General features: G+C 39.3%; 1 protein-coding gene across 4 annotated transcripts in view; it reads left to right on the top strand.

Annotated features, from left to right (window-relative positions):
* Positions 1-27,580, top strand: part of ADCY2 (adenylate cyclase 2) — a 350,683-nt gene that overhangs the window by 193,306 nt on the left and 129,797 nt on the right. For all 4 annotated transcript variants that reach the window (XM_075921497.2, XM_014573081.4, XM_075921498.2 and 1 more), the window contains one exon: positions 26,856-27,004. In XM_075921497.2, the coding sequence (XP_075777612.2) occupies positions 26,856-27,004 (149 nt within the window). The remainder of the gene's footprint in view (positions 1-26,855; positions 27,005-27,580) is intronic.

The raw sequence follows: 27,580 nt of genomic DNA, 5'->3' as shown, positions 1-27,580 counted from the left end.
TTTTTAAGTGATAGAGAATCCACCATGTTCCCTGGGGAAGTTGTCTCCATGGTTAAATATCATCACTGTTAAAATATGTAACTTATTTCTGATTTGAACTTGTGTAACTTCAATTTAGATTTTATGTCTTTACTAGATTAAAGAGCCCTCTACTCTCAGAAGTCTTTTCTTCGTGTAGGCACCAGGGGGCCATTTCATAGTCTCTTTGAAAAGGTAAATGGATTGAGCTTCATGAGAATATCTACACTGCAGCTGGGAATGTGCCTCCCAGCCAGGGTAGATAGGTCATATTAGTTTTGCTCAACCTATCGCTTTAAAAATAGCATTGAGGATGTTCCAGCATGCACAACAGCTTGAGCTAGCCACACTAGTTTGGACCCACTCCGGTAATGGCCTATGCTGCCACCCATGCCACAACATTCACACTGTTATTTTTAGTTCACTAGCTTGAGTGAAGCTAACACTAATCTGTCTGCATGGGCCAGCAGGCATGCTCTCATTTGCAATGTAGACATATTCCTTAAGTCTTTCACTTTAAAGCAGGTATTTATACCTGTCTTAAAAGACTTCAAACCATTATTGTGCTTCTTTTTCGAACACTTTTCTCAATTTTTCTAGCTCCTGAACATGGTATTCCAGTTATGATCTCACCTATGACTTATACAGATGTTGTATATTGGGGTTGTAGATATAGATCTTGTTTTTATGGTAACTGAGTAGGTCACTGGGGTCAGCCCAGCTAGTCTGGGCTTGTTCTAGTGAGTTCTGTGCTATGCAATAAAATGGACACTAGCAACTACTCCAGCTCTCTGCCTTTCCACTGATTTATTCCTATGCTGTGAAACTCCCCACGACATAACAGATATAATGATATCTTCTAATTTCTACTCAGAATTCTCTGTTTATATTTCCTGTGGTCACATTAGCCTATCCCACTGTGAGCTTACTTTCAGCTGGTTATGCACCATGACTTCTTTCTCCTTCTCAGAGTCACTGCTTTCCAGGATACTGTCCTCCATCTTGTAAATATGAAATCTATGCTTTGGTGTATCCTTGCATTTGGCTGCATTAATAGATGTGTTCAAATTAACCTGCCATTATTTACCCCACCAATCTTTGTGTCACATATATATTTTAGCACCCGATTTTATATTGAATAGTATTAGCCTGAGAGCAGATGTCTCAGGGAATCAACTTTCATCATCCTTATTCAATGAAAATTACATTTGACATCTTATCAGGTAGCCAGAGTTTAATCTATATCAATTTTTGCTTCTTTCATTTTGTACAACTAATATTGAAATCATCATGTCATGTGGTACTAAGTCATATATTTACAGAAATCTAATTATATTATGTCAATACATTTATTTTTACAATGCTTGCCATCTCATCAAAAAAGTTAACATCTGACTGGTAATGAACAGTATAACTGAAAATGGCCAAGTTGTTTTAATCATCGCTCTCCATTTTGAAACCCTAATAACTCTGAAAAATTATCTTGTTGCATTGAAATTGTGTACCCTCAGTCACGTAGAAAAGTGGAATTTTCAAAACTTAAGAAAAATGTGTTCAATCTTTTTGAATTATATAAAAATGAAGGTAATTACACTCTCTGAATTTCCTTGTCGGACCTCTTGTATAACACAGATCATAGAATGTCCCCAACATGTTTCCTGTTTAAATTAGAGCATATAGAAAACATCTAATCTTGATTGAAAAATGACTAGTGAGGGAGAATCCGTCATAACCCTTGTCAAATGATTCTAATGATTATTTTCACTGTTAAAAGAATATACCATATTACTAGAATGAATGTCTTTGTCTTCAGCCTCCTGTCATTGGATCTTGTTTCACATTTTTCTACCAGACTGAAGAGGCTGTTATCAAATATTTGTTCCCTGTGTACATATTTATAAATTATGATTGTGTCATCCATTAACTTTTCCTTGTTAAGAGAAATAGATTGAGTGTATCAGTAAAAGGCGTGATTTCTAATCCTTTAATCATTCTCATTGTACCCTTTCCAGTTTATCAACATCCTTCCTGAATTGTGGACACCAGAACTTCACACAGTATTCCAGCAGTGGTCAAACCTTTACCAAGTGCGGAGATAATATATCTATCCTTACTTGAGATTCCCCTGTTTATGCATCCAAGGATTGCATTAGCTCCTTTGTCTGTGGTGTTGCACTGGAAGCTTATGTTCAGGTGATTCTTCACAATGGCCGTTAAATCTTCTAGGCACTGGTTCCCATGATAAAATCCTGTACCATGAAAGCGTGTCCTATATTCTTTGTTCTGAAGTCCGTAACTCATATTTATCCATATTTAAATCATATTATTTGCTTCTGGATAGCTTTGATCCCTGAAATCTGACATTCAGTTTCTCAAATTCACTGTCACTAATTACCAGAGTCACTAATTACCAGAGTCACTAATGAACTCCACCTGAACAAGTCCAGTGTTGTCAAAAGAATTAAAAATTGGAGAGAGCAGGTGTGAACTTTTATCTCTTTCAGATTTTCCTTACGTGTTCTTAACTGCTTTGTGAACATGCTCATCTCATCTGAAGAAGTGGGGTTTTCCCAAGAAAGCTCATGATACTATGTATATATTTTTCTAAGTCTCAAAGGCTATGTCTACACTGCCTGTTTCGTATGTCTACACTATGCTTATTTCAAAATAATTCATTTCGAAATATGAGTGCATGTCTACACAGCAAGCCCGTTACTTTGAAATAATTTATTCTCTGACTTCTGTAACCCTCATTTCATGTGGAGTAAGGGAAGTCAAAGGAAGAGTATTCTTCCTTTGACTTCTTGTTGTGTAGACTGCACCAAAAGTCAAGTTAAGGTATTTCGACGTTAGCTATGCAATTAATGGACTTAAAGTTGCATATCTTAACTCGGCTTTAGCACGCAGTGTAGACATATTCTAAGGTGCCACAGGACTACTAATTCTTTTTTAAGAGGAATTTGTTTTCATGTAAATTTCTAACTGAGTCCCACAAGCAGGCATATAATTTATTCAGTAGTTCCCAGTGACCTTGATTTTGAAAAACGTACTAATAACTCACTGACCTTACAACAGCTGTTGATTCTGTTGACTCCTGTTCCAGAATATCTTCTAGGATACTTAGAGTTTGGCAGCAAATGCTTTTTGTTAAGTAAAGTTAAACATTTATGAGAATTCTTAAATAAGCAGTGCTCTGTTCTTTTACCTTTGCATTCTTAATAGCCTGTTTAAAAATCAAATTAGTGAGGCTCAGCTGTAATTAGGGCTAATTATATTCTGTACTGGACCATAAATGAACCCACTGAATGGTTAATGATCTATCACCATTCCATTCTACACCATGTTTTGTAGAAAATCAGTATGAATTTAACTGAAATATTCAGGATCTCAGCCCTGCTGAGGCAAATACTTTTTAGTCATTAATGTCAACCAAAATTGGTTTTTTCTTTTCTAACTCTGAGGGTACGTCTACACAACATGCTAAAGTCGAAATAAGATACGTAACTTTAGCTACATCAATTGTGTAGCTGAAGTCCAAATAGCTTAATTCGGTTTTTGGTGCTGTCTATACAGCAGGAAGTCGAAGGAGTAACACTTTTCCTACTACTTCCCATATTCCACATGAAATGATGGTTACAGGACTCAGAGTAGGAAGTCCTCCATCTCAACATTTTTTCAAAATAAAGGCTTGTAGTGTAGACGCGCACTATGTTATTTCAGAATAACATCAGTTATTCCAACATAACGCTGCTGTGTAGACATAGCCTGAGTGAAAAAATAAATTAGAAAGTGATTTCAGGCTGCTGTTAATTCTTATAACTTGAAACCATTTTCATCTTTCAGAATACAGTTGTTAATCTGTTTACATGTGATCAAGATAAATTGATCTATATGGATGCTAGCCTTTGGACACTGCATGGCATTCCTTTTCACTGAAATTGTTTCCATTGCCTGCATTTCTTTTCAATACTTCTCTATCCTTCCTCCTCATATCGAACGTAATAGTGTTTGCAATCTACATATTACCTTGACTTACAGTAAGATCTCCTGTCATCTGAAGAAGTGGATTGTGCCCATGAAAGCTCATGATACTATCTACATGTTTTGTTAGTCTTTACGGTGCTACTAGACAATTTGTTGTTTTTTAAGTTTTTCCTGTTACAGACTAACTTGACTACCCCTCTGAAGTAATAACTATATCCTTCATCAGAAGTTCTGGAATTTCACAAACTATGGTCCATAGGAACTGGCTTGTGAGAAGGTGTTGGTTCCTCCCTCTTTTATAAAGCAGAGTTATGTGGACCCCCAAAATTATCCAGACATTGAGAGATGCTATCCCATAAGGAGAGAAAGCTTCAATTCTCCTAGGACAGAGCATCTAAGGGTATGTCTACACTATAGAGTTTTGTTGGAAAAACGGACATTTTTCTGAAAAAACCTGAGTTACGTCCACACTGCAATTCCGTTCTTCTGAAATTAAATTGAAAGAACAGAGGGGTTTTTCTGGTGTTGGTAATTCTCTTTCTACAAGGATGAAGCCTTTTTCCGAAAGCGTTTCTCCTGAAAGTGCGCCACCACATTTACCTGTGTGCCTGCAGGTATGAGGGAATCACAGTTCCCATTGGTCACAGATTGCTGTTCCCAGCCAATCGGAGCTGTGATTGCCCATACCTGCAGAGGTAGAAGTAAATATAGTGGCAGCAGCCCACTAGGTGCTAAGCCTAGTGAACCGCTGCTGTTTTATTTCCCATCCCTACTATAGGATCTGTGATCTTTAAGATGTGTGGAACCCACAGGAATCCCTTCATTCCTATTTTTATAATTCTCATTAACATAGGCTTGAATTGTGAGCAATCTGCAGTAGTGTGGGGAAGAGCAGTGTTGAACATTGTTCATTGGCCAACATTGGATGGAAATATGTATGTGCTGTGCCTTTCTCCATTTTGAGTATATGCTAATTGTCTGGAATATGCACAGGCACATATATTTGTTTTCTTGCTCCAGCAACGTAGTTTTAAAATGAAATTATGTGATTTCATTATTTTCAATTATACTGTTCTTTATAAAAGTCAATAATATAGTCATACAATATCATACCATACTGATGTCTACTTTCTTTAGTCAGATCTGATTGCTAACCATGGGGTGCTTTAGTATAATCCCTCTCTTTGTATACAACTAAAATTTATCTCTAATATTTGCTTTATATATAATCATTAGAAATAAATATAGTCATCTTTAATGTGGTGTCACCTTTATCGCTTCTTGGATTTCGTAACAGCTAGACACGTGCGCAATATCAACTGTTTTCAATTCCAGTAATCTTTCAATTCACTTTTATTTGAAATTATTACATTGATAAACATGCCTAAGATGTCATCATTCAGTTTAGAATCTGTTGTGATAGAACAAGACTTTCATACACAATAAAGTCACATAAATCCTGCATGGATTAAATGATCAAACATAATAACTGTTATTAAGGACCTGTTGATTGCAGTGGACTTTAGGTGAAGTCATAAGTAAGATTATAAATTGAAATTCTTCATCTTATATACGTAATTTACCACAGTGCAGTTTCATCCTAAAATCTGTCCTTTATTTGAGGATATTGATGAATCTATTTAAAGTAACTGGTACTTTTGTTGTATACCCTGGAACAATTAAATAAAAATACTGCCAATTTAAAGTTGTGAATGGTTTAAAACAAATTGGTTAACAAGTTTAATAGATCTGTTTATTTTATATGATTTTAGTAGATGCACAGTACTGATAAATGTATGAACAAAGGAACAATGAAGTGGTCAACATAACTGTTCTACAAGGAGAACAGTAGCAGAATGCATCTGTCTTTGTAACGAGTACCAACAATCTAATTACTAGGTTGATTTAAAACTGCATTGGTAGTGCAGGAGATTAAATTTTTATCATCTATAAGTGAAAACTGATTTTTAGATATTATGAATACTTCATGAATTATAGCCATCTTAAAAATAAAAGACTTTTAAATAACTACTAAACTCTACATTTGTATTTGCAGAACATATATTTAGGGCCCAATCCAACACACACTGACAAAATAGGTCAGGCCCTGAAAATGGCTTTGTGGCTAGACATAAGCCAGCATATCTTTAGAATACATGGAATAGGAACACTTATTTGCACTTTCCTGTTTTTTTTAAATGTATGGAGTAAATGGGCCTTTCATCAGCTGAGGCAGGTACAGTATGCTACAGAGTCAGAATAAAAAAACCCCACCTAGGTATACTTTTCCACTGGGTACATTTTGTGTTCATAATCAAGTATTTATACCTATATCTGTGTAATATTTCTATTAGGTCGACTTACAGCCTCTGCAGTAATTACTGAGGTGGTGCATCTCCACACTGCCCTCCTTGGGTTGGTGGTGCACATCCTCACAAGGAGCACTTGCACCGACCTAAAAGGAGCAATGGGGGAATTGAGAGCTCAGCTTATTTTCCTGGATCCAATCTGGAAGTAGGATCCAGTTACCTTCTTGCCCCAGCTTACAGCCAGGAGTGGGATCTTGCCCTTCATGGCTTCCAGCTAGGAGTGGGGTTCATTCTGGTCATTGTTCCCAGCCTGGAGGCAAAAATACCAGACTGTCCGGGTGAATACCGGACACCTGGCAACCCTACTGCCAGGGCTGGGCTTTAACCTTTAAACGGCCAGTGCAGGGCAAACACCCCATGACATGCTGGGAGATTTTTGCTGATTTGTGCAGATGGCGAATGAGGGGTCTGTACTGCTACGAGGGCCTATATGTGTTGGGTGTATTTGTGTGTGCTGTATATGCTGCTAGGTGGTGTTTTTGATTAACTTTAGCAGTTGGGCCAAGTAACTATAGACTCATTGAACTAGAGACTTAGAAAGGACTGCAGGGGTCATCTAGTCTATTCCCTGGTAAGATGCAGGATTTGTTGTGTCTAAGCCATCCAAGATAAGTGGCTATCCTACCTTGATTGGAAAACCTCCAGAGAAGGAACTTCCACAGCCATCTTAGGCTGTGTGTTCCATCATCCTATTGTTCTTACAGGCAGAATGGTTTTCCTGAGATTTGATCTAAATCTGCTGTGCTATAGAATTTATAGCCTGCTCACTTGTCCTGCTATGCCACCATCATAGAGCACTCAATAAACCTGATCCCAGCAGATCCATCTCATTACTACTGCTTTGTAGACCTACTAATATCAACTGAGTGCCCCATTGCAATGTCTGATTTGGCACTCAACACTGGATAGAAGAGAGTGAGGCACTCTTCAGGCAATATCAAGCCAACCAAACCCCCAGAACTTCAATGGCATTGCTTGAGTCTTTGAATGCAGCAAGAAAAAAAAAAGATGGTGCAAAACCATACCAGCTCTTGACTTCACAAACTCAAGCCACAAAACCAGAACTGTCATTCATCTTTTAGGCTTACAAACTACCTTAAGAAAGTGCAGATGCCAATGCTACATGTTTAATTGTCAACTCTTGAGCACCAATGGATAAAAGCAAGGCGGCAAGTCCACAAACAACTTTATAGTTCACTAAATCAGTGTCAGTTGTCTTTGTCCCTTTTGTCCTCTATACAATAAATGAAGTGGACCACGGTCTGTCCAACACTAAGTCCAGGACAGAAGGAATGAGTGAAATATTTCCAGAACTTCTGAAGACCCTTGTCCCAAAGTGTACTTTCATAATATCCATTTTTGGTATCATAGCAAAAGAATCCGAGGTAGCCATTTTGAAATCTGGGAGATGACACTGACACAGAAAAAGCTATGGGTTCATTTATAAAGCAGCTCCTACTTCAAAAGCTACAGCTGATACTGGAGCAACTGATTCCCAAAGAACAGGCTGGATATAGAGCTGGTTGCAACTGCTGTTACCAGATGTTGGCCTTAACTAATTATATAGAATCCAGCTCCCAGTGAAAATTAAAAACAGCAGCAACATATATTCTTCTTTCTCCCAAGTATTATACTGTATGGTGCACAGGTCTCCTGATGAAATTACCATTAGCTTTCCAATGCCATTCAACCATCAGAAATCTCACGAGATGCTGAGTAATAGAAGATTCACTGTACATCTTGGTGAATTAGCTAGCAAATCAAAGACTGAAGAAAAGTCTCCAATTGGGATCTGCACTGATGCCTGCACTGTTCAAACTCTGTACCCGTGACATTCCAGTGATTGCCCTATGAATACAAATGTTCTCTCTGAAGGCCACAGAAAAGGTAATTAATTGTTAAGTCCAAATGCTTGAGTCGTATTCAAAGGTTGGCAACTGAAAGCTAAAGCTTTAAAAACTCTTGTCTCTGCCTTATGCTGGAATAGCCATGAAGTCAAAGTGCTGATGAAAGTGTCCTTTTGTGGTCTGCCTCTATCACATGACTACGATCCATAGTGCCCTTGGAGTTATCTTCGATTGGAAACTGAGTGTGTCCAACATCTTGACAACACCGAAAACATGATAAAGCTCACTGGCACATTCTGGGGATGTGGTGCACACGTTTCAAATGTCAGTAAAAGCTCTGGTTTTGCCAACAGTGGCATTGGGATTGTTAGCAGCGACATTAAATCAGTGCTAATACCATGGTTCTCAGTTTCTGTGGGCATTATATCAGCCAATATCAGGCAAGATGCTGCTGTGGTCTGTGACTACAGTAAGATCCCAGTGTCTCTGGGCTGGCTATAACACCAAGATCTCCATTTACTGCCACTCTCCCATCTCATATCCAGAAATCCTTTTTGTACCCAAGCTTCAGTACTAGAGGCCAACAGAAAGGATGCCAGCACTCACTGGCTCAGCTTGAGAACTACTTCTGCCATCCCAAACAAAGACTTGATTAAAGATTCAGTGAAAGAAGTCCCAGAATTCTGACCCAACCATGTTTACACGTTACATGGAAGATGTGGCTATTTCCTACACAAATGGAGTAAAATAAAGAGTCACCAAATTGTGTGTAGTGAGATACAAACTATTCAACGAATTATGGACAACTGTCCCCATTCACGCTTAGAGTAATGATACAAGGGGAATCCACTTACCTACCACGAAAGCATTAGAATATATTTCAAATCTTAAGATTCAATTATAGTTCTACTATGTTTTCTTTTCAGATGCCACATTAAATAATACATATTATATGACCACACATTTTTTTCCACATATCTCTTCCTCTTTCTGTGCACAAAAAGTACCCACTCTGGGGATGACTCTGAGTTGTGTAGTGAAGGAAGTTGTTGTCTTAAGAACACAAAGAGGTATCTCTTGAGGAAGGCATAGTCTTATTCAGGTATTTCCTAACTTCTGAGTTCTTGACTTTGCAACCATGTATATGTAGAAGTAGCTATAGATCGTCTCCTGTTTTTAAAATACATTATATGTGTTTGGCACAGAACGTTGGCAGCTCGGAGTCTTTTTCACATTCTCAGAAAAGAAATGAATTATAAGCAAGGTGCTTGTATTGTGGTCCAAAATACTACAATCGGGGTTGATTTCTTAGGTACTTATAAAAATATATAAAATGTCAGCATGTCTATTTATTGTACTATATTACATGCAATTAGAAAAAGACTACACATCTTCTGATGTCTCAAAAAATAAGATATTGACAAACCCTTTACATCATTTTTTTTATGTAACACATGCAGGCTACGTCTACACTGGCCCCTTTTCCGGAAGGGGCATGTAAATTTCAGCAGTCGTCGTAGGGAAATCCGCGGGGGATTTAAATATCCCCCGCGGCATTTAAATAAAAATGTCCGCCGCTTTTTTCCGGCTTTTAAAAAAGCCGGAAAAGAGCGTCTACACTGGCCCCGATCCTCCGGAAAAAGTGCCCTTTTCCGGAGGGTCTTATTCCTACTTCGAAGTAGGAATAAGACCCTCCGGAAAAGGGCACTTTTTCCGGAGGATCGGGGCCAGTGTAGACGCTCTTTTCCGGCTTTTTTAAAAGCCGGAAAAAAGCGGCGGACATTTTTATTTAAATGCCGCGGGGGATATTTAAATCCCCCGCGGATTTCCCTACGACGACTGCTGAAATTTACATGCCCCTTCCGGAAAAGGGGCCAGTGTAGACGTAGCCGCACAGGAGTATCAGAATAAGTATCTGTTCAAACCCTTTCCCTTCTTAATTTTTGCTTTCTTTCCAACAGACATTTCTTCAACATTCTTTTTATTACCAGAATAAAATATCATTACAGATTATCACTTCCTAGCTACAGTATTATGATTAGGGTCCTACAAAATTCACGACAATGAAAAATGCACAGCATACCATAACATCCAGTCTCCCTTTGTAAAATCTGGTCTTTCATGTGTTTTTACTCTCTACTGTATAGATTTCACAGGGGAAGTCAGCTTTTCTCAAACTGGCATTCCTGATCCAAAAGGAAGTTGTTGGGGCATCAGAAGGGGACATGGTATTGCCACCCTTGCTTCTGTGCTGCCTTCAGAGCTGGTTAGCCAGAAAGCAACATCTGTTCACTGGAAGCCCAGCCCTGAAGGCAGTGCCTCAGCAGCAGCACAGAAGTAAGGGTAGCAATAGCATGCTATGTCATTCTTTTTTCTTTGTTGCTGTCTTCAGAGCTGGGCAGCCAGAGAGTAGTGGCTGCTGAATGAGAGCCCAGCGTGGCAGGCAAAAATGCAGGTGGTATGAATACCTTCCCACAATAGCCTTGTTCCCCACCCTTGCAAGTTCTTTTTGGGTCAGGGTCCCTACAGTTACAACACTGAAATTTCAGATTTAAGTAGCTGAAATCATTAAATTTACTTTTTTTTAAATCCTATTATTGTGAAATTGATCAGTATTGACCACATTTGGTAGAGTCCTACTTAAGATCATCCAGCTAAGATAAATGCAATATGTAATTTCAGGAAAAGACTAGCATCAATATTATTGTTGTTGTTATTGTTATTATTATTATTATTATTCTTTAATTTTAGTGTGTTTTGTCTGTGATAGTCATTTGCACTTTTCTAGGTAGATCGGGTTGGGCAGTCCTTTTTGACCAGGGCCACTTCAGAAATTTTGAAGTGGCCCCGGGCTGCCCTGGAAGGTTCTGGACCTTAGGCAGAAGGGGCAGGACCAGGACACTTCCATGCTTCCTCGCCCACAGACCCTGATTTGTCTAGGGGTAGGTAAGCATGTGAAGTCTTTGCTCCTGCCCCTCCCCAGAGAGACCCACCAGCTGTTCTGAACAGCTGGCAGTTCCCTCTAGGTGCCCGTGCCCCTGGTGATAGGAGGAGACTTCAGATGCTCTTCCCAGGCCAGTCAAGGCTTGGGGTGGGGGAGAAGCCTGTGAAGTTGCCTCCTGCCCTGCCCCTTTCCTGCAAGGAGCGTGCAGCACCTTTAAGCACCACATGCTCCCTGCAGAATGGGAGCAGGGCGGGAGGAGACTTCACATGCTCCTCCCGCCCCCAAGTCCTGATTGACTGGGGGTGGGAGGAGCATGCAAAGTCTCTCGCTTCCTGCCCTTGCGTGCGTGATGCTTAGAGTCAACTGCCACGGTTAAGATCCTGATTGGCCTGGGGGCAGGGGAGTGGCAGGGCCTCTGTGGGTCGGATCAACCCACTTGGCGGACCAGATCTGGCCTGCAGAGGCCCTTGTGCCCACCCCGAGGTAGAGTGGAGCATTGATACAGGCTTAACTATATTTTAAAAAAATATTAAGGAAGAAAAGTAAAATTAAGAGGTTTTATGTTATTGAAGGCTATCATTCAGCAATGTATTCAAACACTTGACTGACTTTAAGCCATTGAGTTGTCCTATTGAAGTCAATGGTTCTGTTCATATTCTTAAAGTTAAGCAAGTTTTTGGACATTGCCTTGCCATGAATAAATTAAATTTTGTAAAAATATTTATTAGTAATTTTATTTATTCCTGAAAAGGAAAAGTATTTTGAGTGACACCGTTCACAAAAGAATGGTGAAAGATGTTTTAGTTTTTAGATCTGATATCTGGCCTTTTAAATGGCTGGTTGAAGAGCTCTGTAAATATCCAGCTGTCTCCTCTAGTGGACACATTGTGATAATGACACAGTGTTCCCTGTCTGCTTCCTGTGCTGTGTACAGGGGCAGATGACTGTTTTGCAGGGCCCCGGGCAGCATAACTCCACGGGGCCCCCCCTTTGCCACGGCGCATGCGCTGTGACACCATGCGCATGCGCGGTGGCGCCACGGCGCATGCACGGGGCTTTTTTAAGTGCGGGGTCTGGGGCGGCCGCCCCGTTCGCCCTGCCCTATATCCACCCCTGGCTGTATGTGTGCATTCTTTTAATAAGCATGATGTCTCTGTGCATATTATGCTGCCTGATTTTCCGAGATGTTCAGCACTCTCCTTTCCCGGTGAAATAAATGTACGATTAATGTTTTGTCATTACTTAGAGCAGTAAAGTGTTAGGCATAGCCGTACAAGTATGCTCTCTAGTCAGCTTCATTCACTCACAGCAGGACATTTGCCAGCTCTTGAACTGGGTAAATCATAATATTTTGTTACTGACTGTTAGTAAAAGATCATCTGGGACAATTTGTATTCAAACATTTCTTAACATCCATTATTGACTAGCATTGCTTAAAATAAAAAGCTATGTATAGATGTTTTAAAAATTACATAATTTCTTTTAATTAAATCCCAAAATATGAAGAATATGTGGCAGGATTAAACAAAGCTGTGGAATGATCCATTTTCATGAAGGCCAGTTCAGCAGTCAGAAGTTTCAAGAATACTGATTTTAGGATCTATTCTCACATCTGGTTACCTGTGTACACTTTGCAGCTTGATATACATTTTATAAAATATACAAATACTGACAACTAAGATTCCAATTGAGAAGAACATCCTTATCCAGAAGTCCCATTGATATTAAGTGTGCACTTAAAAGTTAAACATGTACTTAGGTGTCTCAAGTCCTAAATGCATGTCACAGGTTGTACAGCTATCTGAGTTTTCAGGAAAGTAGAAAGGTGGGTTGTCTTGTGAAGTTTTTTTCTTCATCCATTTAGAAATACTTAAAATATTTTAACCCAATATAAGGGAAAAAACTACCTCCTCTAGATACTGTTGAAAGCAAATTAAATGGTTATTTTGGAAAACAATAGCTTATTCCTAAATGTGAAAAAGTAATGAAGACATTAAATTACGGTAATAAGACTCCATTCTTGTCTGTCACCTTCTGTATTCATAAATTTAAACCAAGAACTGATATTAATTAATTAATTTAAGCAACTGCAAGAACAAGTGGCTTATTTGAAAAGGCATTTTGAATAACCTATAGTTATTACTGTTGTTACACTAATACAGTTTCATTTTGTTTGTTTTAACTTTTTAAAATTAAATTAGTATCATTAGAACAAACTCATTTTCAAGTTTGGCAACACTGGATTTAGAAAAAGGCAGAAAGTATTTTCTATGTGTTCAATATTACGTTAAAGAAATGCATTTTATTTTACTGACCCCTTCAGAGGCATTGCTTGCCCTTTTCTGAATCTTTTCCAATGCCAAAATATCTTTTTTGAGATGAGGCAACCACATCTGTACACAGTATTCAAGAGGTGAGCATACTATCATTTTATGAAGAGGAAATAAGATGTTTTCTCTTTTATTCTCTATCCATTTTTTAATGATTCCTAACATTCTATTTGCTTTTTTTTGAATGCCGCTGCACATTGAGTGGATGTTTTCAGAGAACTGTCCACAATGACTCCAAGATCTCTCTCTTGAGTAGTTATAGCTAAATTAGTACCCATCATATTGTATGTATAGTTTGGGATTCTTTTTTTCCAATATGCATTACTTTACATTTATCAACATTAAATTTCATTTGCCATTTTGTTGCCCAATCACCTAGTTTCATGAGATATTTTGAAGCTCTTCATAGTTTGATTTGGTCTTAACTATCTTGAGCAGTTTAGTGTCTTCTGCAAATTTTGCCACCCTCATTGTATATCCCTTTCTCCAGATCATTTATAAATAGGTTGAATATGATTGGCCCCAATACAGACCCTTGGGGGACACCACTAATTACTTTTCTCCGTTCTGAAAATTTGCCATTTATTCCTACCCTTTGTTTCCTGTCTTTTAACCAATTGTCAATCCATGAGAGGACCTTCCCTCTTATTCGATGACAACTTACTTTACTTAAAAGAACCATTGGTGAAGGATTTTGTCAAAAGCTTTCTGGAAATCGAAGTATGCTATATCCACTGGATCCCGATTGTCCGCATGTTTGTTGACCCCCTCAAAGAACTCAATTAGTAAGGTATAATTTCTCTTTACAGAAACCATGTTGACTTTTACCCAACATATAATGTTGATCTATGTGTCTGGCAATTTTATTCTTTACTATAGTTTCAGCTAATTTGCCTGTTGCTGACGTTAGACTCACTGGTCCGTAATTGCCAGGATCACCTCTAGCCCTTTTTAAATATTGGCATCAAGTTAGCTATCTTCCATTCATTAGGTAAAGACGCTGATTTAAATAATAGGGAATAAATCACAGTTAATAGTTCCACAATTTCACATTTGAGTTCTTTCAGAACTCTTGGATGAATGCATTTCTGGTCCTGGTAACTAGTTACTGTTAAGTTCATCAATTTGTTCCAAAACCTCCTCTAATGACACTTCAGTCTAGGACAGTTCCTCAGATTTGTCTCCTAAAAAAGAAGGACCTGGGTTTGAGAATCTTCCTAATATCCTCAGCCATGAAAACCGAAGCAAAGAATGCATTTAATTTCTCTGCAATGATTTTATCATCTTTGAGTGCTCCTTTAGCACTTCAATCATCCAGGGGCCCCACTGGTTGGTCAGCAGGCTTCCTGCTTTTGATGTACTTAAAAACATTTTGCTATTACTTTTTGGCTAGTTGCTCCTCAAACTCCTTTTTGGCTTTTCTTCTTATATTTTTACACTCAATCTGATAGAATTTATGGTCCTTTCTATTTTCCTCATTACAATTTAACTTCCACTTTTTAAACAATGCCTTTTTATCTCTCGATGTTTCTTTTACTTGGTTATTAAGCCACGATGGCATTTTTTGGTTCATTTTTTGCAAGGATTTTACTTTTGTTCACTGTACATTTTAATTTTTGCTTAACTAACCTCCTCATTTTTGTGTACAGTAATTCCCCTTTCTGAAACTAAATGCCACAGTGTTGGGCTGCTGAGGTGTTTTTCCCACCACAGGGATTTTTGTTTTGTTTTGTTTTTTTTACATTATGGTCTCTATTACCAAGTGGTCCAGTTATATTTACCTCTTGGACCAGAGCCTGGTCTCCAGTTATGACCAAATCAAGAATTGCAGAGGTAGCAGCTGGTGGGGGAGGGGGGGGAGCTAGTGCGTGCAATCTGACTCCACTCCCAAGGAGCCCCATGCCATTCCATGGCAGCAGTGTGGGGTTTATGGTGGGAGCTGGTCTGCCAGTTTAAAAACCAGCTCCCGTCTCAGATCAGCTGCCTATCGCCCCATGCTGCTGCAAGGATGGCAGCAGCCCCTGTCTGGAGGGGGAGGTCTGAGCTCCTGGATCCAGCATGAGCCAGAACTGAGCCGGGCTGCCTGCGCACCTACCTCCTAATAACACTTTAAATGCAGAGCCACAGCGGGGGTAGGTCCTGGACCTGAAGCAAGCCAGGACTGAGGCAGGCTGCTGGCCAGCCTGCTAACAAATTTACTGTGGGGGGAGGGGAGTAGGGGATGGGATGCGTGTAGTCTATAGCATTAACGTATAAGCTTTTGCTTATTGGTAAATCAACTACACTATTACATCAGTAGTGTAAATGTACTTGCTGAACATTTCAAATTCAAATAAATGAATTTTAACATCCCAGGTCCTTAAGCACTAGAACGAGAATGTCATACAGCTCCAAGAAGGTTCTGTTGCTTTCTCGTGGAGACACTCTGGAGTAACTGCACCTCATCTCGGGACAGTGTAGTCTTACAACTCTGTCTATGTTGTTCTGCCCCAGAACTCCTGGTTGGCATCTGGTTATTCCATAGCTATTAAATCCTCACCATCTTTCTTCATTGCTCCATGTTTTTTCCAGTCTTCATCACCTTAACAAGACCTGCCACCACCTTGTTAAGGTGATACACTTCTGCTGAAATGTCCCTCACCCATCTCATCTGCTTTCTGATTTTAAAATGAGTTGCAGTGAGACACGACCAGGTCATAGAATCAAAGAACCTGAGGTTGGAAAGGACTGCAAAGGTCATCTAGTCTAAAACCCTGACAAGATGCAGGATTTGTTCTGTCTAAACCACTCAAGATAGGTGGCTATCCAGTATCATTTATAAAATTTCCATTGAAGGAGCTTGCACAACCTCTCTAGGCAGTCTGTTCCTTGTCCTACAGTCCATACAGTTAGGAAGTTTTGTGAGAGATTTTATCTGAATCTGCTATACTGTAGTTTGAACCCATTGCCTCTTATCTGGCTTTCTGTAGCATGAGATACAAGCTTTTATCCAGCTTATTTATGGCAGCCCTTCAAGTATTTGAAGACCACCTGCCATCTTCTCTTTTCAAAACTAAACATAACCTGTTCCTTCAACATTTGCTCACGTGACTTTGATTCCATCCCTTTGATTCCCTTTGTCACTCATCTCTCAATCCTTTCCATTTTCTCTACATCCTTTCTATACAGCAGTGACCAAAATTGGATACATCACTCCAGCTGAGGCTTAACTACTGCCAAGTAGATCAATACTATTACCTCCCATAATTTGCCATACTATGACTTTTTAATGCAACTTAACTTTGCATTTTCTTTTTTGCAGTAGCATTGCACTATTGACTCATGTTGAGATTGTGATTTTCCACAACTCCCAGATCCTTCTCAGAAGTGCTGCTGCCAACCTAGTTATTCCCCATTCTGTAATTGTGTATGTGATTTTTCTTACCTAGGTATAGCACCTTATATTTGTCTTTGTTAAATTTCATTTTGATGTCTTTCAACCTATTTTCCAGCGTATCAGGATCCCTTTGAATTTAAGCTGCATCCTGGAAAGTGTTAGCAACCCCTCACTCCTGCCTTGTGTTTCTTGTTCAGTCAGTCATTCTAACAAGCTTGTTTACATTTGCATGAGATGAAGCTGCCCACTTTTGTTTACAGTGTCACCTGAAAGTGAGAACAGGCATTCCCATGGCACCGTTGTAGTCGGAGACACACAATATTTATGTTCCAGATTTCCCTCCATGCTTCAACCACCATTCCAGAGGACATACATCCATAATGGGCTCTGCTCAATAACAATTCAAAGCATTCTGTGTTGGTGCATGTTCATTTTGTCAGATTCCTCCATCAGAAAGCTGATTTTTTTGGATGGTTTGAGTTTTGTAGTTTCTATATCAGTGTTGCTCTTCTAAGACTACTGAAAACATGCTGCAGATCTCGTTCCTCTGAGATTTTGGAAGGCTTTTCAGATTATTACACCTTGTACCAAGTGCTGTACCTATCTTTAGAAATCTCATATTGGTACCTTCTTTGTATTTTACCAGCTCTGCAGTGAAAATATTCTTGAAATGAACACATGCTGGGTCATCACCTGAGACTGCTATAACATGAAGTATATCATAGAATGTGTGTAAAACAGAGAAGGAGACATACAATTCTCCTCTAAGGAGACACAAATTTAATTAATGATTTTTTTTTAACAAGCATTATCGGCATGGAAGCATGCCCTCTGGAATGCTGACTGAAGCACGGAGGGGCATACAAACATTTAGCATATCTAGCACATTAAATACCTTGCAATGCTGGCTATAAAAGTACATGCAAATATCTGTTCTCACTTTCAGGTGACATTGTAAATAAGAAGTGGGTAGCATTATCTTTTGTAAATGTAAACAAATTTGTTTCTTAGTTATTGGCTGAGCAAGAACTGAGACTGAACTCGTAGGAGCCAAGATTTTATATTGTTTTGGTTTCGAGTGTCATTATTAAACAAGAAATAATCTGCATTTGTAAAGTGCATTGTCACTATAAAGTTTGGACTATAGTATCTGTAGGAGGTGCATTGAAAAATAACATTTATTTTGTTTATCATTTTTACGGTACAAATATTTGTCATCAGAAATGTTAATATAAAGTGAGCTCTGTACACTTTTTGTGTTGTAATTTAATCAATATATTTGAAAATGTAGAAAACTATGCAAAAACATTTAATAATTTTCAATTGGTGTTCTATTGTTTAACCATGTGATTAAAACTGTGATTAATCATGACTGTTTTTAGTTAATCACATGAGTTAACTGTGATTAATCAACAGCTCTTGTTGTCATATAGGTAAAAATGCTTGTGTAATTAGTTTTGATAGATTTGTTTTAACGTTTCTATATAACTTAGATAAAAATGCATCATCCTGTCATAAAATATGATGAACACTGTTCAGATTTTCAACTAATGTTAGTCATGGTAGCTCTTTGACAGTCAGTGGATCTACGCCAATTTTTGCCCATCAAGGTTCTGACCCTCTGTGGTTTTGTGCTACAAATAATACATTATTGCTAAATAATAAATAAATACATAAATAAATAATCACAAGTACTTGGTATAGTACATTTTCTTAACAGAAAGTTGATGATTCATTCTCATAATTCAGCTCCTTCATTGGCCTTTTGTCCAAGGGGGACATTATCATTTGTTTTGTGCTGTAACTTACAGAAGCACATTTGTACAGTAATACATTATATTAAGCACTTACAAAAAGACATTGTGCTGGCAGAGTGTGCCAATGAGACAAACACAGAACTGACCCTATGTCATTTGTATACAAGTACAAAATATTAAAAGGCTACCTCGCTATCTCATTTAAAACTAGGCACTGGTAATTACTCCATATGTTCATATTAAACACATGCTGAAATACAGGAGACAGCCTTTCCATTTGAGACTCGGCAAGACTCAGATTCACAATTTGCAGGATTATAGTTGAACAGCTAAACAGCTTGGCCACCATTCCTCATTCAGTGAAGGGGTAATTGGTTGAAATTTAAAGGCCTGCAATATACAGGAGACCAGCTAGATGATCTGATGGTCCCTACTGGCCTTAACAGTCTATGCAAGCAAACAATTTCTCACCAGTGGCAAGTCATGAGTCTAACTCAGGATGATGACTTAGTGCCCATAATCAAAGAGAAGAAAAAAGAAGGAGCCAGGGACCTCTGGGCCAGTCAACTTGACCTCAGTACTGGGGAAGCTACTCCAGCAATGTATAAAACATATAATTTGCAAATACCTACAAGATAAAGGGGTGATCGCTAGAAACCAGCATAGACGTGCCAAGAACAAATCATGAAAAATCAGTTTGGTTATCTGACAGGAAACTGATTGGAAACTGGTATGGTAAATAGAGAGAATGTGGTGGACATAATACATGTGGACTTTAGCAAGACTTTTGAAACAATCATACACAACATTCATTCACGCCTGACCAATCATAGCTTCTATGATGAGGTAACTAGATCTCTGCATATGGGGAAGTCAGTGGACTTTGACTTTAGCCAGGGTTTTGATACGGTCTCCCACAGTATTCTTGCCAGCAAGTAAAGGGAGTATGGATTGGATAAATGGACTGTATGGTGGATAGAAAACTGGCTAGATTGTTAGACTCAATGGGTGGTGATCAATGGCTCAATGTCGGGCTGGTGGTCAGTATCAAGCGGAGTGCCCCAAGGGTCGATTCTAGGACTGGTTTAATTCAAAATCTTTATTAATGACCTGGATGAGGGGATGGATTGCACCCTCGGCAAGTTTGCAGATGACACTAAGCTAGGGGGAGAGGTAGATATATTGGAGGCTAGGGATCGGGACCATAGTGACCTAGACAAATTAGAGGTTTGGGCCTAAAGATATCTGATAAGGTTCAACAACGACAAGAGTCCTGCACTTGGGATGGAAGAATCTTAACACTGTTACAGGCTTGGGACCAACTGACTAAGAAGCAATTGGCAGAAAAAGACCTGGAGATTATAGTGGATGAGAAGCTGGATATCAACAGTGTGCCCTTGTAGCCAAGAAGGCTAATGGCATATTAGGGTGCATTAGGAGCAGCATTACCAGCAGATGTCGAGAAATGATTATTCCCCTTTATTCGGCACTGGCAAGGCCACATCTGGAGTACTGGGTCCAATTCTGGGCATACGCACACCCATTACAGAAAGGATGTGGATACATTGGAGAGGATCCAGCAGAGGGCAACCAAAATGATTAGGGGGCTGGAACACATGACTTATGAGGAGAGGCTAAGGGATTTGGGCTTATTTAGTCTACAGAAGAGAAGAGTGAGGGGGGATTTGATAGCAGCCTTTGACTACCTGAAGGGAGGTTCCAAAGAGAATAGAGAGAGGCTGTTCTCAGTAGTGACAGATGACAGAACAAGGAGCAATGGTCTCAAGTTACAGTGCAGAAGGTCTGGGTTGTATATTAATAAAAATTATTTCCCTAGGGGGGTGGTGAAGTACTGGACTGGGGTTCCCTATGGAGGTGGGGGAATCTCCATCCCTAGAGGTTTTTAAGTCCTGGTTTGACAAAGCCTTGGCTGGGATGATTTAGTTGGGGGTCGGTCATACTTTGGGCAGAGGGTTTGACTTTATGGCCCCCTGAGGTCTCTTCTGACCTTATGATTCTATGACTGTAGCAGCCTTTTCCCTTTCTCTCAATTGGGACTGCTTGTGAACTGTGAGAAATCATCCCTCGTACCAAAGGCATTGGCTTCTTCTGGGACTGGGGAATGCTCAACCCCCACTCTTCCCCAGGCTCCACCTGCTCCCGTCCCAGCTCTCCCACCTGTGCTCCATCCAAGGCCCCACTCCCGCTCCACCCTTTGCCCAAGTCCCAACCCCTGCGCTGCTTCTTCCCACCACCCCCATCTCTGCTCCTCCGCTGTCCTCCCAGAGCCTCCTGCATGCTGCAAAACAGCAGATTCACAGGAAGCAGAAAGCACTGGGAAGGAGGCAGAGGAGTTAATTGGTGAGGCTTTTGGTGGACAAGAGGCTCCAGCTCTATAGCACCTATGCCTGTACTATCACAGATGATAGAATTCATAGGACTGTGATCAGCTTTCAGTCAGCAAAACTTAGCACCCAGTGATAGTAGATGGCAAATAACCTAAAATCCAAAAGAATGACAATTGTGTACACATGTGAGATTCTTAGACCACGTGTTGTTATAGCTTTTATAATTGTGACTGAGATAGGTCTACTCCTGAGCCAGACTTCACATGATCAAGGAACATCTGTGGTCATTGCTGGACCTGAGAATTGTAGCTCTGAAAAATACCTAACTCCTAAAAACAGGCAGATTATCTTTATCACATTCTTTGCAGCTGGCATACTGTCTAATATGTAGTCAACGAGTCTCTCAAATGGTGCATTGCAGATTTCCCATCAATATTTGAGAGAGCAGTGTTCTGTACAATGCCAATGTTTTAAACAAAATACATTTTTTTTTGAATTGTCATATTCTTCACGATATTCTGATCTGCAGACAGCTCATTCCACAGAATCAACCAGGGTGCTATGTTTAGAATGCATTGTTGTGTTTTCAGCTGTTTGCTTTTTAACAGTCAGAAATCTCACTAAACACTGAGGCGTATATAATTTTTTTAAAAAATTGAGTTTGCCAGCATTCCTTATTTTCTGATGGAAGCTACAATTTACTTTTTCCTTTTGACAAATTGATAGCAACAGATTGGAAATGTCTGTAAACAATAAGACATGACAAGTTCTATTTTTTATTAAAATAAATTAAATATTAACCCATTGTGTGAAATGTGATTTAGGTTTTTTTATTGTGTCTTCACGTATTGGAATATTTATGATTTATGTTACTTAACTTTCTGACTGGTGACAGCTTTTCTTTCTTACCATACATGCATTCACACAGTTATCTTTTGAAGGATTCAGTTAATTTGCCACTATTGGCTTTATCTGCTGCTACTGTATTTGAACTTTTGGGTAGAAGAGAGAGAAACAGTCTTATTTCCTTTATATCGCCTGTTTTCAGGATAATAGCCAGAAAAAATATCTCAATCAGTCTCTGTTTTCAAGCCTTAACAGTCTCCTTATGCACATTGGCAGCCTTGTGGCAAAAAGTCTTATAGGCCATGTCTACTTAAGGAAATAATTTCAAAATTACCAAATTTGACTTAACTCCCAATTTAACAAACTTGAACTAGTGTGTCCTCACTACAGGGAAGCATCAAAATTAGTCCCAGGCAGGCTCCGTTAATATGTACATGCTACCTCAGATTTAGAGCCACAGGAAACACTCTGGGGAGCTGTGGGAGACCTCCCAAAGGCCAATAAGTTCAAATTAGCAGCACTGGAGCATCCACACTAATGTTATTTCAAAACTACTATTTCAGAATTCCATTACTCCTCCTGAAAATCAGGAGTACTGAGTTTGAATTCTGCAGTAATGCAGACACACCACTTATAAATTTGAACTTGGGGAAGAGGGGGAGTTATTTCAGAATAAGTTCCTAGTATAGACCAGGGCATAGTTACACTATCCACAAAGTTTAAGCTATCTGCTTCTAGCTTGAAAATATATGCATATTTCATATGTTTTTAAAAAATATATATCAAATATATAATATGTATCCACCTACTACTGTGAGAGGCTTGGACAGATCCTGAGGAATGACATGTACATAGAAAAAATTCAGCTAAATTAAATCAGCTATCCTACAGAAACTACTAAAAAAACTTGAATATGAAATGGAGTCCTCCCTCCCACCATCACCACCAGAAGAAGTGTATGTTCAGTAAGTGTGGTAGTAGACTCTGAAAGTCAACCGACTATTTTAGTTTGTACCAAGGTTGGGAGAAGGTTTTAAAGTCTATATCCAGTGTTATGGAGCCAAACTTCCAAGGCATCTACCTTTAAAAGGCATTCACCCTTTTATGGGATGGCACCTTTGCTTTGTAGTAGCAATTAGAGTTCAGGAACTTTAATGTTTTCAGTCTTGCCAAAAGTATGTCATTCTTTGTTTTATTTTAACTGTACTTTGCAGCAAGATTTTGTCCTACTGTCTACGAACAACCTCTTATTTTCTTAACATTTTCTGTAGGTACGCCTATAGAAAAAATTGTTTTATTAATTAGGTACCCAGAAGAATGCTAGTTGACTTAAGGAGGTAGAATAAGGCAGGTTCATGCTTCAAAGAGCTCATATTCAAATAGATAAAATACACAGAATGGAGGAAAGGAATATATCAGGCAAGCATTGTGACTGAGAGGAATTGTGCATGTATCTCATTAATTGGTTTTTTTCTCTTTCTTTATTTCTCCCGTCCTCTGTCACTTTATTTGCTCCCTAATGCCAGTAGTCCCTATTCCTTGCTATTTTAAAACAACATGGGCCTTGTTCAGGATCAATGTCGTCTTAGCATTGGATTTTTATTAACAAACAAATCAGCGATAAGATAGTATAAAGTGTAGTCCAGGCTCCCTCCCATTCTTGATCTCCTCATGATGTTCCTAGCTTAGAGCTGTTTAGCCCACTCCTTGGTCAGCTTTGTCTCATGCGTTGAACCCTTCTTCTATCCTTTTTATTCCTTCCCGGTTTGCTACTGCTGGTAAATGTTGCACAATGATGTGGTGTCACCTTTCTCTCCAGGCCAGGCCACTAGCCCTTATGATAGGTTCTCAGCTGTGGATTTTGTCTACGATATCATATCTTTCCTGTCAAAAGAGTACACTCTTGCTCTTTTCCGCTGTACAGGAGAGAGTTACAGTATGATGAGATTCTACTCTTTCTTTCTACTTTACCAGTATCATGTTTATGGCCGGTTTTTGTTTGGCCTCACAGACTCAAAAGTTTATCTACTCCTTTCTTAATGCGTTTTTCTTCTCTTGTCTCTACCCCTTATGCTAACATCAGTATCTAGTGCTGCCTCTTCCATTATATGCTTCAATTGAAACCTAGCCACAAGAACAAGTGAGACAACATACACCTGCTGTAGACGAGAGTGTCACTGTGTGACCAGAATCATGCTATATACATAGGTGTTCTTTTTGAGGGAATTTAAAATAAACTTTTTTTTTCTTCTGTCAATCAAATTGTCTGCTGCATAGGCATCTTTACCTCAGGTTGCTTGCACTGGGTTCCTTTGCATATTGTTTCATTCTTCAAAATTCTTCGGATATTTTTTAGATTTAATGTAGGGAAGCAAGCAAACAAGCCTGCAATAATAAGAATATTTGCTTAGAAATGTCTAGCAAAAAATCAGACATGAGCATATCACCTTGCCTAACATTACCAATAGTTCACTTGTAATGAATTTCTAGTAATTAATGTTTTCTGACCTGTTCCTTGTCAGAGCACATGCAGCCTCTAGCTGTTCTGAAAATAGAAGCCTGTAAGTGTAGGCTCACACTGGGTGCTTAATGCCCCTTTATTTTATGGACATTCTCTGTGGTTGTCAAAATATCTCAACCAAGAAAATAATGAACATTTTCGAAGTCTGCAGTATTAAAGCTGAAATTGTTTACATTTGGGGAAAATTCTTGCAGATTTCTGACTTAAACAGCACTTTTCTCTTTCATCCAGAGAAATACAACCGCAGTCACTTTTTAATGAAAACCTTTTACATGGATATTCTCGGTGCATGTTGTATACTTGCTGCTTGTTAAAAAGAGTCAAACTTGAGGCCTATGGGGACCAGCATATCTCTGAATAAAACATACAAGTATCAAGTAAAACAAGCAACAGATATATCTTTGCTTATGACATTTGCCTCATGACACTGCTTGCTATGCATCTGATATGCAGTGGTATGTACATCAAAACTAACAGCAACAAAAGCACATGATCAAAGTTACAGGTCTCAAAAGAAAACCGATTTATTCCAAAGTCAACATGATCAGTTTTGGGTGCAAATTAATATAGAATCTGATTCCTCACCTATTCAAATCAGTGGGAGCTTTCTGCAGGATTAGTCTTATTGTGATTCAGTTTTATGAAAACTTGCCTTCACAGTTGTCTACTCTTTCAGTAGAAAGGCAAAGTACGTGAAGGTTTTTCTGTTTCATCAGTCGTGTCTGCTACTACGAACCATTATATTGTCACACAGAGATGATCACAGAGAAGTGTATTTTAAAAGGAGAAACCATGGTTAAAGAAAGGGGTTGCAGATGTGATGGAGGTATTCATATTTCCTGGTGTGGATACTTAACACCCTGAATCTTAACAAGGACTTAATCTCTCTTCCCTCTCCCACCTTTTGTCCCACCTCTTTCCCAGCCAATCCCAGAATCCTCCTCAAATCTCTGTCTGATCTGAGGTTTCCCCATTTTTTCTTCTCTACAGTGCCTGAGTACTGAGAGGGAGAGCACTGAGAGCACAGGAGAGATTGTGTCCTTTTTTTAAGTTCTAGAGGCCATACATGGACCTGCCCGAGCCTGCAGGAGGCCGGTACTGCAGTTGCTACACCTGGGGGAATTTAGTTCCACTCTGTGGGTACATAATGAGATGCAAATATATATATATTTGGGTGTCAGACAGAAGGAAAGCTTCTGATGGAAAGTTGTTGCACTCCCACTTTAGCCCACCAGAAGGTGTTGTGATAGAACAGAAGAAGCTCTCAGCCAGCTATTAAAGAGAAAGAGCATGGGGCTTTTGGTGAAGGGTGTCAGACAGGGTTCATGAGGGCTAGTGGAGCTAGGAATGAATGGGTCCAGACATGCAAGGTCTCAGTGGGGAAGGAGGGCTACATAGGGACATCCCCCCTTCCCCAAGCCCTGCCTCTCTCTGCCCTTCCTCCTTCCCCACCCCACACTTGCCACACCCTGCCTCTTCTCCCAGTCAAGGTGCTGGCTGCAGGGGTGCGCCACTCCCACTCTCACCAGTAGCAATGTGGAAAGTGGAGCAAGGTGGCCTCAATTCACTTTGCTGTCCCAGCCACGATGCCCTATTTTCCATAGGACAGAGTGGGGTGGTCCTGTACCTCTCCCAAACCACACGGCCGGAGAACAGTGCAACCTGACATCACATTGCTTGTGCTTCCCTCCTTCACTGCTGGTGGTAAGTGCAAGGGGGGTGTCCCCCTGCTGTGGGCACCAGGCCCTTCCTCTGGTCCCTCCCGCTTGGGGCATATGATCCCTCATGCCCACCGTGTGTCACGCCTGTCTGCCTTGTAGGCCATCTGCTTTCCAAATTTCATGTCTCTGCTTCAAAATATAGAATTTATCAATGAAAAGATTACAAAAATTAACAGGGACACAGCAATGTATTTTTCTCTAAACTTGTTCTTGGAAACAGCCAAACAATTTTGACTGAAAATAAAAAAACTCAACCTGAGGCAGACAACTGGTATGGAATATTTCAGCCCAAATGACTAAAGTGTTGGCAAAGTTATAAGCAATTGATAACAATGTCTTCTAATAGGAAGTGTGCAATAGCATTGTATTTGATTAAAATCCTCCGTGTTAAATTGTCATACCAAATGTGTTTTCTTTTCTTTTCTTTTCTTTTTTTTTCTTTTTCTTTTTCTTTTTCTTTTAGTTTATATATCATTTATCTCTGGATATTCTATAATCCGCCTAGATTTTAAATAAATGATTGGAAGAGTAATGGTCCTTACATTTGGTTAATATTTTTTGATCTACCCTAACTCTCTAATAATTTTGATAGTTTTGGATATATGTGTTTTCCTACTTCAGATGTTTGAAATGGCTTGTAACCTTTGTAGCCATCTTAAATAACTTTAGAAACCATGTAGTTATTCAAAGCTTATTTGCAATAATAAATAGGTATCACAGTTTTGCTTTTCATACTGTTCTGATTTTATATATGGAAATACTGGCCTTTTAAAAAAAAATTTTTTTAATTCCAGGAACGTCTTCTACTTTCTTTACTGCCTGCTCACATTGCCATGGAAATGAAAGCTGAGATTATTCAGAGGTTACAAGGCCCCAAAGCCGGCCAGCTGGAAAATACGAACAACTTTCACAATTTGTATGTCAAGAGGCACACTAACGTGAGGTATTGTACTTTACCAACATTTATCAACAAGGTCAGCAAAGCATTTTGAAAAATAAGGTGTGAAAGGAAGGATGTTTTACTAGGCTTTTTAACCACTTAAATGCTTAATTTGATGTTGCAGCCAGGCGAAGCTATTTTTAGAGTAAAATCAGAGAACTTTATAGAAGTAACCCTCTGATTTACATTAGAATGGGCCTTCCTCATTGATGCTGATGTGTTCTAAGGATGTTAAGTATTGCGTAATTCACTAATTGAATAGTCGATGCATTTTTCCTTTGACTATTTGATTAGTTGATAGGGCGGCACTGCCCCTTTGAAATGCTACGGCTGTGTTTCAAAGGGGCAGCACTACATGGAGCCCGGGATCATCTGTGTGGTGCTGCCCTCTTGAACCATCCTGTACATTCTTGGTTTTTAAGAGTTAATACAAAAAGTTATAAAAGCAGAAAGAACTGAGTTGACCTTATCAAAAATCAAATCTGCCCAGCTAACTTAAGAGAAAATGGTCTTTTTTTTTCATTATAGAGGTTGCACCTCCCAAAACCGGAATTCTCAGATCTGGCAACATCCGTGGTC

This window comes from Pelodiscus sinensis, chromosome 2 (assembly GCF_052426305.1).
Source record: "Pelodiscus sinensis isolate ZL-2025 chromosome 2, ASM5242630v1, whole genome shotgun sequence".
In the NCBI taxonomy this organism is placed as follows: Eukaryota; Metazoa; Chordata; order Testudines; family Trionychidae; genus Pelodiscus; species Pelodiscus sinensis.
Note: the sequence above shows the minus strand (reverse complement) of the source record. Positions and strands in the feature narration are given on the sequence as shown.